The sequence below is a fragment of the Haematobia irritans genome, chromosome 3 (genome assembly GCF_050003625.1).
Source record: "Haematobia irritans isolate KBUSLIRL chromosome 3, ASM5000362v1, whole genome shotgun sequence".
Classification (NCBI taxonomy): Eukaryota; Metazoa; Arthropoda; class Insecta; order Diptera; family Muscidae; genus Haematobia; species Haematobia irritans.
Window position 1 is genome coordinate 211,750,176 of NC_134399.1, and position 13,951 is coordinate 211,764,126.

The 13,951-nt window shown below is 29.5% G+C and overlaps 1 protein-coding gene across 1 annotated transcript; it reads left to right on the forward strand.

The window, feature by feature from the left end:
* The first annotated feature begins 248 nt into the window (after positions 1-248).
* Positions 249-12,258, forward strand: comt (comatose). Its single transcript, XM_075302644.1, has 10 exons — positions 249-402; positions 563-802; positions 886-974; positions 1,044-1,262; positions 1,480-1,625; positions 1,686-2,167; positions 2,230-3,045; positions 3,110-3,294; positions 3,386-3,544; positions 8,156-12,258. The coding sequence occupies exons 2-10, from the start codon at positions 794-796 to the stop codon at positions 8,283-8,285; spliced, it is 2,235 nt and encodes a 744-aa protein (XP_075158759.1). The 5' UTR covers positions 249-402; positions 563-793; the 3' UTR covers positions 8,286-12,258.
* Positions 12,259-13,951: the final 1,693 nt, after the last annotated feature.

Below are 13,951 nucleotides of genomic sequence, written 5' to 3' on the forward strand. Positions count from 1 at the left end.
ACCGTATACGTCTGTTTTCGACGTGGTGGGGATTCTCAGAAGCGCCGTCAAATTCAAAAAATATTGCAGGGTTGCTAATATTTGCTGGAAAAGGACGCCAACAGACCTATTAAAAGTAGCAATTGCTGTTTTTGACCTAGTGATTCTACCTGTATTTAAATGATTCACAAATCAGTGATGCCAATCATTTTCTGAACGGCAAAATTACAAAAATCGATTAGAAAACACATTTTACATCGATTATCGATTGTAACTTTTGTCGTTGCACTACTCACAAGTTCAGTCATAAAAGTTTAATTGGAAAGTTAGCACTTCAAGGATTCATTCGTTGGTTTAATACGTGGAAAAACATTGAAAAATAATTAGTAAAAAATTGTAATCTTCCAAAAAACTGCTAATAAGGTGAGTTAATGGTAAACACTAACAACTAATAAGTGTAAATATGGTTTTTACACACGTATGGAAATCATACAAAAAGATGAAAATGAGATGTCATGTAACAGATACATGAGTGAGAAAATTTGGAAAATTAAGTATTGGATCGATATTTCCCCCATTTTAGCTCCACCAACCCCAAACCCATAAAGGAAGAAGGAAAACACCCCTTTCTTTGCTACCAAGGGTGGCGAATAAACAACAACCACTGAATAGTAAACAGAGAGCACAAATACGTGGAAGACAAGAGAAAAATCTGCGGGAGAGAAAAAGGCAAACAGCTGATTACTTATTTTTGTTTATTTCGCTAGTAGAAAATTTCTTGAGTCAGTGGTTTGGAAGAACTTAAAGCAGCGTAATGTCCTATGTAAGCAATTCAAAGTGTGATAAAATCTTGGCCATGCCATTAATCTATAATCTAAACGGTATGTTTTTATTCTTCTGCTGTAGCGTATGAAAGCAACAAAATGTCCCACAGACGAGCTTTCGTTGACCAATAAGGCCATTGTCAACGTAAATGACTTTCCGGAAGACGTTAAGTATGTGTCTTTGTTTCTATGTTAAGACAAGAATGGACTTTGCTAAATCGCAATTCTTTTCGATACTAGGTATGCAGATATTTCACCCGGACCAGGTCAGCATTATATTTTTGCATTGGAACGCACCTCCGAAGTGCCACGCGGCCATATCGGATTTTCATTGGTTCAACGCAAATGGGCCACACTTTCCATTAATCAAGATATAGACATACGTCCATATCGTTTCGATGCCCATTCTGATGTTATTACCATGGTCTCGTTTGAGACAGATTTCTTGCAAAAGAAGACGTAAGTGATGTATGAGTATATTATTAGAAATGTATTTTAAGTGATATTTATGGGTAAAATTAGGTCATGTCTGCTTAAGGGTGGACGTATTATTTGTTTGTTGTTTCTAATATCGTATGCTTAAAAAAACTATTGATTAATCATCACAGTAGAGAGATGACGACTTTTTGTCTAACATATATTGATTACCACCCACTTTTCATTTATTTTTCCAAAGAACTTCCCAAGAACCTTATGATTCCGATTTAATGGCTAAGGATTTCTTGATGCAATTCGGAGGAATGGCTTTGACTGTTGGCCAAACTCTAGTTTTCAGCTTCCAAGATAAAAAACTTTTGGGATTGGCCGTAAAAACTCTAGAAGGTAAGCTACAAGAATCATTGGAATGAAAAACTGAATACTAAATTGGTATACAATTTATAGCTATTGACACCAAGGCTTTGGGAGAAGGTAAAGATGCAGCTACAAGATCAGTACGATTTGGTCGCATTACTGGGAATACTATTGTTCAATTTGAGAAAGCCGAAAATTCTTCGTTGAATCTCCAAGGAAAATCCAAAGGAAAAATTGTTCGACAATCCATTATAAATCCCGACTGGGACTTTGGCAAAATGGGAATTGGTGGTTTGGATAAAGAATTCAATGCCATCTTTCGTCGAGCATTTGCTTCTCGTGTTATTCCTCCAGAAATTATTGAGCAATTGGGATGCAAACACGTTAAAGGTATTTTATTGTATGGTCCACCTGGTACGGGTAAAACATTGATGGCCCGTCAAATTGGTACTATGTTGAATGCCAGAGAACCGAAAATTGTTAATGGTCCACAAATTTTGGACAAATATGTTGGTGAGTCAGAAGCCAATATTCGTCGTTTGTTTGCCGAAGCCGAAGAAGAGGAGAAGAGGGTAAGTTGAATGGGCATATCCATATTATATGATGCGAGTTTTTATTATTGTGTTGCCTACAGCTTGGTCCCAACAGTGGCCTACACATAATCATCTTTGACGAAATCGATGCTATATGCAAACAACGTGGTTCTGTAGCTGGCAACAGTGGTGTTCATGATACTGTGGTAAATCAGTTGTTGGCCAAAATTGATGGTGTGGAACAATTAAATAATATTCTCGTCATTGGTATGACCAATCGTCGTGATATGATTGACGAAGCCTTACTTCGTCCCGGTCGTTTAGAAGTTCAAATGGAAATCAGTTTACCCAATGAGCAGGGTCGTTGCCAAATTTTGAATATCCATACCAAACGTATGCGCGATTTCAATAAGATAGCCCCCGATGTGGATTGCAAAGAACTTGCTGCCTCTACTAAAAATTTTAGTGGAGCCGAGTTAGAAGGTTTGGTACGTGCTGCCCAATCCACCGCTATGAATCGTCTAATTAAAGCCGATGCCAAAGTAACTGTCGATCCAGAAGCCATGGAAAAGTTGAAAGTTACACGTGCTGATTTCTTCCATGCTTTGGAGAATGATATCAAACCAGCCTTTGGCACTGCTATGGAGGTTTTGGAAACTATGCTTACACGAGGTATTATTAACTGGGGTCAACCGGTGTCTCACATCTTGGAAGATGGTATGTTATATGTCCAACAAGCTAGAGCAACTGAAAGCTCCGGTCTGGTCTCAGTATTGATTGAGGGTCCTCCCAATTCGGGTAAAACGGCATTAGCAGCTAAACTGGCTCAAATGTCTGATTTTCCATTTGTTAAAGTATGCTCACCAGAAGATATGGTGGGTTATACAGAGTCAGCCAAATGTTTACACATTCGAAAGGTATTTATAGGCACAGCGACAGTTATTTTAAATCGAATTTATATTTATTCCCAACTGTTTATAGATTTTTGATGATGCTTATCGGTCTATGCTAAGCTGTATTGTTGTTGACAATGTTGAACGTCTCTTGGATTATGGTCCAATTGGACCACGATATTCTAATTTGACATTACAAGCATTATTGGTCTTACTTAAGAAACAACCACCCAAAGGGCGTAAACTATTGATTTTGGTTACCTCCAGCAGACGGTATGCGAAGCAAAAAATATTTTATTCTGTTTTAGTTCCAAATTTATTAAAAATTTCAAAATTTTCTGGTTTTTTTTTTACTACTATACAGTGAAGTTTTGGAGGAAATGGAAATGTTGACCGCTTTCACATCTGTGCTTCATGTACCTAACATATCACTTCCAGAACATGTATTAGCTGTATTGGAGCAATGCGATATATTTAGCAAAGGCGAATTACAGGCTATTGGTAAAAAGATGGCTGGCAAGAGGTAAGAACATATCTATATTATTTTGCATATTACATTTTCTTTTCACACATGATTCATAAATTATATATCGATGTGTATATAAATTACATAATCAATCATTCATTGTAGTTGCTAGTTCATAACAATGTGGGCTAATTCAAATTACGAAGAAACAACATTTTCAGCGGAAAGAATGGTTTCGATTGTCTTTTCGGTATTGGTTATAAAAGAACCGAAAAATAAACTTTAGAATAAATACTGGTCCATTTCCATGGACCGTGTTTTTTTATACCAGATTGTTCATATCTCACTGCGGCTTTTTGCGAAAAATTCGAAGTTCAAATCGACTGTCTTCGAATTCGATTAATCGACATTTGATAGTGACCAAAATCCACTAATGAAAATTAAGGAGGAAATATGATGTTATTTGTGCTGATACATCATCAATCGACTCAGCGCAAAGAGTGGCATCCTCAGACCCGAGTTAAGATGTTTATTCCACCGCTTGGGAAAAGTTCTCCAATGACATTATTTTTAAGTTAGGAATGAGTTTTGATATCTTCGTATTCAAAGTGATTTGTTGTTGTACGCAAGACATATCAATATTCTGTTTCAAACTTCCCGACATCATTGAAATTATCTGGTATTGTCGTCTATTTAGTTGTCGCAAAACTCTAGGTTATAAATAGGACACACCTCGGATATGCTGTCATCAATTTCATATAAGTGGGGCTTGAGGCGGTTGCACTTAATTGAATCATTACTGCCCAGGCATACCGTGATGAATATTTGAATCCATATAAATCATATTCAGACCAGTCTACTATGCTGTCTGGTTGAGAAGCTAAATTGATCTCGCGATCCAATTAGTGAAGTGTTTTGCTACTCGTCTTCAAGTTATAAGAAATGTTTGTATAGTAGAAGTAACTAATCTAAGTGCTCTTTCAAAGTGTCTTACGTGGGTGGTCGGAAGGATTTTTACCTTACCCAGACAAACTCGCTTCGCGATCTGTCTGAAATTTTGATAGGAGCCACAATCGTGTATGGATTAATATGCTCAAGTTTACGATTAGGAAACACGGTTGCCACAGTTAGTAGAATTCTCCCAAAAATGGTAGATTTTTTACTGTTTGGTAGATTTGTAGGATACTTGAAGTTTTTGTAGTTTTTGCAATTTTCTATAGAAATAAAATTTTGACAAAATTTTCTATAGAAATAAATTTTTAACAAAATTTTCTATCGAAATAAAATTTTGAGAAAATTTTCTATAGAAACAAAATTTTGACAACATTTTCTATAGAAACAAAATTTTGAAAAAAATTTTCTATAAATACAAAATTTTGAGAAAATTTTCTATAGAAATAAAATGTTGATAAAATTTTCTATAAATACTAAATTTTGAGAAAATTTTCTATAGAAATAATATGTGGACAAAATTTTCTATAGAAGTAAAATTTTGACAAAATTTTCTATAGAAATAAATTTTTAACAAAATTGTCTATAGAAATACAATTTTGAGAAAATTTTCTATAGAAATAAAATTTTGATAAAATTTTCTATAGAAACAAAATGTTTTATAAATACAAAATTTTGAGAAAATTTTCTATAGAAATATTTTTTTTTTCATTCGTTTTGTTTTGTTATTGTTGGTTTTGTTCTTTAAGAGTTCTTTAAGCTTGTAAGCAACAATAAATAAATTTTTGCCAAAATTTTCTAGAAATAAAATTTTGACAAAATTCTTGTAGAAATAAAATTTTGACAAAATTTTCTATAGACACAAAATGTTGACAACATTTTCATAGAAACAAAATTTTGACATTTTCTATAGAAACAAAATTTTGACAAAATTTTCTATAAAAACAAAATTTTCTATAGAAATACAATTTTACAAAATTTTCTGTAGAAATAAAATTTTGTTTGTAGTTGTTGTATAGTTGATCTTTTAGTATAATTATAGTGTAAACTCAAACGCAGTGGCGAGCAAGTCACTTTGTCTTATTAAAAAAACAAAAAAACAATAATTTTCCCTGAGAACGGATAACGATGGTGTTCGATAGATTGGAAATAATTAAAAATAAAACACCACAAAAAACTAAAATTTTATGACCTCAAACCTTACAAACTCTAAAAATAAAATTTTGACAAAATTTTCTATTGAAATAAAATTTCCTATAGAAGTAAAATTCTAGCAAAATTTTCTCTAGAAATAAAATTTTGACAAAATTTTCTCTAGAAATAAAATTTTGACAAAATTTTCTCTAGAAATAAAATTTTGACAAAATTTTCTATAGAAATAAAATTTTGACAAAATTTTCTCTAGAAATAAAATTTTGACAAAATTTTCTATAGAAATAAAATTTTGACAAAATTTTCTATAGAAGTAAAATTTTGACAAAATTCTCTATAGAAATAAAATTTTAACAAAATTTTCTATGGAAATAAAATTTTGACAAAATTTTCTATGGAAATAAATTTTTGACAAAATTTTCTATAGAAATAAATATTTAAAAAAAAAAATCTATAGAAATAAAAGATTGACAAAATTTGCTATAGAAATAAAATTTTGACAAATTCTATAGAAATACAAATTTTAATTTTCGTGTTAGATCATACTATCAAAATCCATTGTAAGTTCTCCTTTTTGGTAGAAGTAACTAGTAAGTAATTTTCCTGGGATGGTGCAAGCTGAAATCCTTATAACATTTAAAATTCGACACATTTACAATTCAAGGAATGTTTATACCAAAAAAAAAAAATTGTCGCTAGTAGGAGAGATCAAAATATATAATAAATAAAATTCTAAAATAAAATAATAAAGAATCGAAGAAAAAAAAAACAATTGTTTTTTTACTAACCACAACAATTTGATCAAAAACTTCAAAATAATTTTTTTTTTAAAGTTCCCGTGTAAAAATTGGGGGATCTGATTTGATATGGTTAGATCTGAGCCAAGATATGGTCAGATCTGAGCAGATCCGAAAAATGGTTATATCTGGTCAGATCTAAATACTATGAAATTGGATCTGATCAGATCTCAAAAATGCGACACATCTAATCAGATCTAATTTGATATAATTGTATATTATTTGATACAATCGTATCTTTCGAGATCTTTCAACACATAAAAGCCCATAATTTGTATATAAAATGAGATCAATTGGTTTAATTAATAATACAGACAAAAAGTATGTGCATAATAAATATGTTTAATATAAATTGATCCATCAAAGCTATTTAAGAGTATTGATAGTTGAGTTAGAGTGTTGTCCAAGGGTTTTTTCGTTTGTTTCTTCTGCTTTGGACTTAGACACACGACTAAAGTATTACAGCGTTAAGGCAATCTGCAATGAAATTAAGTAAAAAAACAATTATTAAACAAATATAGGAATAAACAAATATGGGAATATATTGAACTATGTATGCAAGTATTAGTATTGTTTTGGATCATTCTTCTTTAAGTTGCAATAAAAATTGCCATATAATTTTATGTTGCTTTTAATACTCACATTTAAAGTGTATTCGGGATTAGGTTAGGTATGTTGTTATTTTATTCAGACCATCATGACATCACAGTGATCAACATCTCACTTATCACTGACTGCTGCTCGATTCAATAATTAGCTCAATAACATGGGACCTCCTTGTTATAATCGAGTCCTATCGGCATTTCACGTTGCGCTGAAACAACTTAGAGAATCTTTGAAGCAGAAATGTCACCAACATTACTGCGAGGAGATAATCCACCGCCGAAATAATTTTTGGTGTTGGTCGGAACTGGGATTGAACCCGTGACCTTTTGAATGCAAGGCGGGCATGTTAACCAGTACACCACTGAGGTTTCCTTTTTTCCAAATCTAGAAAATAGTAAAACAATATGAAAATGACTACTAAGGAAATAACAAATACAATCTACTTACCTACATAATCTCCGCAATAAAGGAAACGATATACACTTTATCAAAGGAACACATTTAAAACAATTATATTAAATTTCTTAATTTTCTCAGCTAGTCTGGCGTTAAATTTGTTTAGAAGTGATGCCCCTGACGGCGTTGACATTTGACATAATGACATTGAGGTTTAGACGTGTATTTCAAAAATCTTTTTAACTTGTGCATGATTCTTTTATATTATATTTTGGATCGTATTTAACCCCATATATAGTCAGATATGATGTTATATCTACCATATATTATTAGATATAGTGCTATATATGGTCCTATCCAAGCATATATTATTAGATATGCCAGATATAATTAGATATTATACTATATATGATGAGATCTGCAATTATATCTAACCAGATCTAGCACCATATATAGCATATCTGTGCATATCTAATTATGTCTGAACCAATATCTGAACAGATCCAATTAGATCCAATTTGATATTATTAGATAGGATTGGATCCTCCAATTTTTACACGGGTTGGTAGATTTTTGGTAAAATTTTCTTCAAATTTTGGTAGATTTTTTTTTGGCATAACCGTGTTAGGAAATCAGAGCAGTACAGTAACCTCCGCTTTACATGCGTATGGGAATGCACTCCAAAAAAATTATTGTGGAAAAATGTTTATTCTGTTTTATGTAAAACAAATATATCTAATTATTTTTATAATTGTTTTATTTGCAGAGTTTTTATTGGCGTTAAGAAACTATTAGCCCTCATTGATATGATAAGGCAAACTGAACCTCAACATAGAGCAATTAAATTCCTATCGAAAATGGAAGAAGAGGGTGGTTTGGATATGGCGAGACACTAACTACAACAACGTACAAGTTTCAATATGTCCCTGGTGGAGCTCAACGATGTTTTCTAAAGTATAATGATTATATTTAAATACAAATTCATTAGGTAAAAAGTGCTTGGAAAACCCTAATGATAGAAAAAAATCTATTTAATAATTATTCGGTTATGATAAAATAACAAAAGAAAACAAACGTATATACATAATATATTCAAAACTTTCATTTAATCTAAAAACCAAAAGATACATACTCCACATATATAAGCTAAAACTTGGAGAATGAGTTGAGCCAAAACAGTAATTGCTAAAATATTAAGAACAAAACTTATGCATTGTATATGTTGCTGCTGGAGATGTTAAACTTATTATTGTCCTATCTATATATGTCTGTTTGTCTGCGTTCTGTTATCTCACTACCATTTCATTAATAATAAATTCTATAATTATTTTATTAGATCTCTAAATGTTTTCGTTATACTATAGTTATAGTAAAATCAATCAACTTAATAACGACAATGTAACAGTACTAAGTTTTGACATGAGAAAAAAATGTGTTTCCAATATTTATGCCATACTACTATTTTACATAAAAACACACATACACACATACTTAACTTAATTATTAGAATAACTCTGGTTGTTGGAATTCTACGTAGAAAAAAATTATATTATATTTTAATTGTCCAGTTTATATCATCGATATGCTACTATTACTAATTCCTAATGTAAGCTTATTAAAATTGTCCTATATACATATAAAGAAATTGATTGAAAATAGTATTTAGTTTTTGTTTTTTGTTAAAATATTAAGACATTCCATGGAAAGGTTTAAATACAGTTTTTTTTTGTTTTCTTAAAATATGTATATTATTTTCTCATATTTTTTTTCGTTCAATATATGTAAAAAGAAAATTAATGTTTTGTGTTGCGTGCGTATAAAGTTCATGTTTAAAGAATCTAATGGTAGAAACTTTGTCTGATTTTATAAACATTCATACGCTAAAAGTTTTCAAATGGCTTATTCCACATTGGATGAACTTCTCATAACTGAACACATCCCAAATGTGGGCAACGTTTTGGACGACCGTCCACTTCGGAGAGATTCACTGTATTACGAAACTATCTCTCACTAAAAAATGTAATTTTGCCCATGAAGAGTCTATATTCAACATAATACTAATTTAATAAAATCAATTTAAAAAAAAAAAAAACAAAACCTTTAAAAAATTCGAAAGTGTATAATAAAATATGTAGATATTTAGACTTTTCACTAAATTAAAAAAAATCCAGACTTTGTTTTTTTTTGTGATGAGAATCGCTGGTCGACAATATTCAATATTTCAAATCCTTCTTTTTGGAATTCAAGAAAGATTCCACTAAAAAAATCCGTGAAAAAATTCCCGTCTGTGAGGACAAAAGTGGCTTGCAGAACAATCCCTATGGGAGAAATTCCTCACAAGTTTTTCATGTGAACCCCAGAACATACCCGATAGTGTCAAAATATTTTAAGTTGATGGCAGAGGGTGAAAGTGACAGAAAATTATTTTGAGTCACGCAGCTAGCGAATTAACATTAACAAATTTTCAGTGATTTTTAAAAAAAGTTTATGAAAAAATACTGTAAAGAAAATTTGTTGGAAATTCATTCTTTTAATCGAACCGAACCCATGTGGACTATATATTCATCGCTAATACAATCAATTACAGAATCTTTCCTGGATTTAGTTTTTTTTTTTTTGGTCAGTAACTTTTGAATAAAAAATCGAATAATAACGACTCGAAAGTGGACTATCGCATAGCTACTTTTCTGTTGAAGGTCGCGGCATTACGAGTTGGCCAAGAAATTATAGAAATTTTTTTCAAAATTTTATTTCTATAGAAAATGTTGCCAAAATTTTATTTCTATAGAAAATTTTGTCAAAATTTTATTCTATAGAAAATTTTGACAAAATTTTATTTCTATAGAAAATTTTGACAAAATTTTATTTCTATAGAAAATTTTGTCAAAATTTTATTTCTATGGAAAATTTTGTTAAAATTTTATTCCCATGGAAAATTTTGTCAAAATTTTATTCCTATGGAAAATTTAGTCAAAATTGTATTTCTATAGAACATTTTTTCAAAATTTCATTTCTATTAGAAATTTTGACAAAATTTTATTTCTATAGAAAATATTGTCAAAATTTAATTTATATAGAAAATGTCAAAATTTTATTTCTATAGAAAATTTTTTTAAAATTTTATTTTTATAAAAAATTTTGTCAACATTTTATTTCTATAGACAATTTTGTCAAAATTTTATTTCTATAGAAATTTTTGTCAAAATGTTATTTCTATAGAAAATATTGTCAAAATGTTATTTCTATAAAAAATTTTATCAAAATTTAATTTCTATAGAAAATTTAGTCAAAACTTTATTTCTATAGAAAATTTTGTCAAAATTTAATTTCTATAGAAAATTTTGTCAAAATTTTACTTCTATAGAAAATATTGTCAAAATTTTCTTTCTATAAAAAATTTTGTCAAAATTTTATTTCTTTAGAAAATTGATGTTCCTCTTAGTTGGAGAGGTGTAATTTGCAAAATCTACCAAAACTTCAAGAATTCTACCAATCTATCACACAGTAAAAAATCTACCATTTCTGGTACGATTCTAGCAACTGTGGCAACCGTGAGTGTAAAACCGAAACATATTTTTCGCAAACGAATTCGCCCTTAGTCAGAAATATTCTTGCAATCAGTCACAAAGTATTACTGCATAATCACCCATGTTCGGATATCCACTTCAACTATTCACGTCAAATCTACGAACGTGAAAATTTGGTGTCTTTATTCCACGTTCTTTTTTAACTGTAACCAGCTGGATTACACAAATCACCCAAAAATTCACTAAGGCGGAAATCAAAATAAGTGGAATAGACTTATTTTAATTTACTATTTTTTTTTATTAAAAATGACACATTTTATTAAATATAAAATATTTAAAATTTTTTACGCGAGTGCTTTTTTTACCGGAAAACATCCATCTTCGACATAATTCAACTTTCACCAAGGCAAGTGAATGGATTTCAAGTGAATGGATTTCACGAAACTTCCGGTGAAAGTGGATGTAGGACACCAAAATCGTGGAATTGATTCACATTCACCTGGAAGTGGATTTGCGAACATGGGCAAATATCTTTCAAATGACAAATGCATACTGCTGACGATTTCAGAAGTTTACTAAAAAAGCTATTTTCAAAAGACTGATATTTGTTATGTAATACACGTATTGTGAAAGAAAAAAAAACGGCTAATGGATTTGAACTTCACAGAATTCGCGCCATTTTTTATATAAATACATACTGGAAATCTAGCGATTACAAATGCTTCATAAGGCATTCGCCTTAATAGATTCATCTCTCAATTCTTCGTAATCAGAGGTTCTAAGGTTTAATTTGATTTTGGCTTTCTTTCAATTATATTTTCTTATTTATTTTTATTTCATAACAAAAATATAAATATTCAATGCAAATCTAATCAATGTAACTACTAATCCCTATCCAAAATAACAAAACAAAAAAATTAGAAAAATTTTATTTCTAAGGCTCTTAGTTAAATTGAAAAATTGTTAAAATTATAATGCAGAAAAAAGTTAATATATTAAATTACTCAATCAATGTTAAAAATAAAAAGAATAATTATTACATCTATACTTGTTACAACACCATCGTATTCTCACCAAAACAGCACTTGAGTGAATATACATATACACTTTGAAATGATTTAATTAATATTGAGCTACAAATTAGTTTTTGATTGGGATATAATTGTTATAAAATGCAAATGCATATGTTTGAGAGAAATCTAATAGCAAAAACAGACATTATAGATATATATGCAACTATTATATAATCGATTATATGAATAACATTCATACAAATAAGTGAAAACAAGTCAATGAGCAATTAAAATACTTAAATAAACGAATATAAAATAATTAAAGTTTATTACTACAGTTTTATTTACTATGGATTTTATTTCGAATAGCAATACAGCCCAAACTAGCCTTGATGTTAGAGCTGCACTTGAAAAAATTTTCCTATAGATATGAAATTTCCACAAAAAAAAAGAAATCTATAGAAATGAAATTTGGACAAAATTTCCTATAAAATGAAATGAAATGTTGGTTAAGCTACACTTGTAGTTTAGTCAATGCATGGCTTTAAGCTGAGATCAAAAACAACAATAACGATTGAAGAGAAACCAACGATTGAAGAGAAAACAACGATTGAAGGAAGCACGTTCAAAAACAAACCCAGCCAAATACATTCAAATCGATGATTTGAGTTTGACAAAGAAAAAGAGATATGCTGGCAAATTTGTTTAGGCAGTAGCCGACTATCAAACCCTTTTTCGGGAGGTTCAAGTGTAGTTCACTTTGGGTTGAGTGAATTACCCGAATTTATTCTGATAATTGGTTGATAGTTTTGCTGCAAGTAGAGGATGCTGATGAGGAATGTGGTAATTCCGAAACAGCTGTACATCCAACCATTTTGCAGTCTATAGGGCTTTGCCCAAATAAATTTGACAAGCATACTTTTCCTCTGTTGGTTAAGCTACACTTGTAGTTTAGTCAATGCATGGCTTTAAGCTGAGATCAAAAACAACAATAACGATTGAAGAGAAGCCAACAATAACAAACAAAACGATTAAAATGAAATTTTGAAAACATTTCCTATAGAAATGAAATTTTGACAAAATTTTCTATAGAAATGAAATTTTGACAAAATTTCCTATAGAAATGAAATTTTGATAAAATTTCCTATAGAAATGAAATTTTGACAAAATTTCCTATAGAAATGAAATTTTGACAAAATTTCCTATAGAAATGAAATTTTGACAAAATTTCCTATAGAAATGAAATTTTGACAAAATTTCCTATAGAAATGAAATTTTGACAAAATTTCCTATAGAAATGAAATTTTGACAAAATTTCCTATAGAAATGAAATTTTGATAAAATTTCCTATAGAAATGAAATTTTGACAAAATTTCCTATAGAAGTGAAATTTTGACAAAATTTCCTATAGAAATGAAATTTTGACAAAATTTCCTATGGAAATGAAATTTTGACAAAATTTCCTATAGAAATTTAATTTTGATAAAGTTTTCTGTAGTAACAAAATTTTGAGAAAATTTCCTATAGAAATTAAATTTTGATAAAATTTCCTAATAGAAATGAAATTTTGTCAAAATTTTCTATAGAAATTAAATTTTGACAAAATTTTCTATAGAAATTACATTTTGACAAAATTTCTGTAGAAAGGAACATTTGAGAAAATTTCCTATAGAACTTAAATTTTGACAAAATTTGCTATAGATATGAAATTTTGACAAAATTTCCTATAGAAATGAAATTTTGACAAAATTTCCTATAGAAATGAAATTTTGACAAAATTTCCTATAGAAATGCAATTTTGACAAAATTTCCTTTAGCAATAAAATTTTGACAAAATTTCCTTTAGCAATGAAATTTTGACAAAATTTCCTTTAGCAATGAAATTTTGACAAAATTTTCTATAAAAATAAAATTTTGACAAAATTTCCTATAGAAATGAAATTTTTACAAAATTTCCTATAGAAATTAAATTTTGACAAAATTTCTTATAGAAATGAAATTTTTGACAGTAATAATATATAG

Coding starts and splice junctions, on each gene's coding strand:
- comt (XM_075302644.1), top strand. Junction 2,168..2,229: donor CCGAAGAAGAGGAGAAGAGG/GTAAGTTGAATG, acceptor TGTTGCCTACAG/CTTGGTCCCAACAGTGGCCT. Junction 3,046..3,109: donor AATGTTTACACATTCGAAAG/GTATTTATAGGC, acceptor AACTGTTTATAG/ATTTTTGATGATGCTTATCG.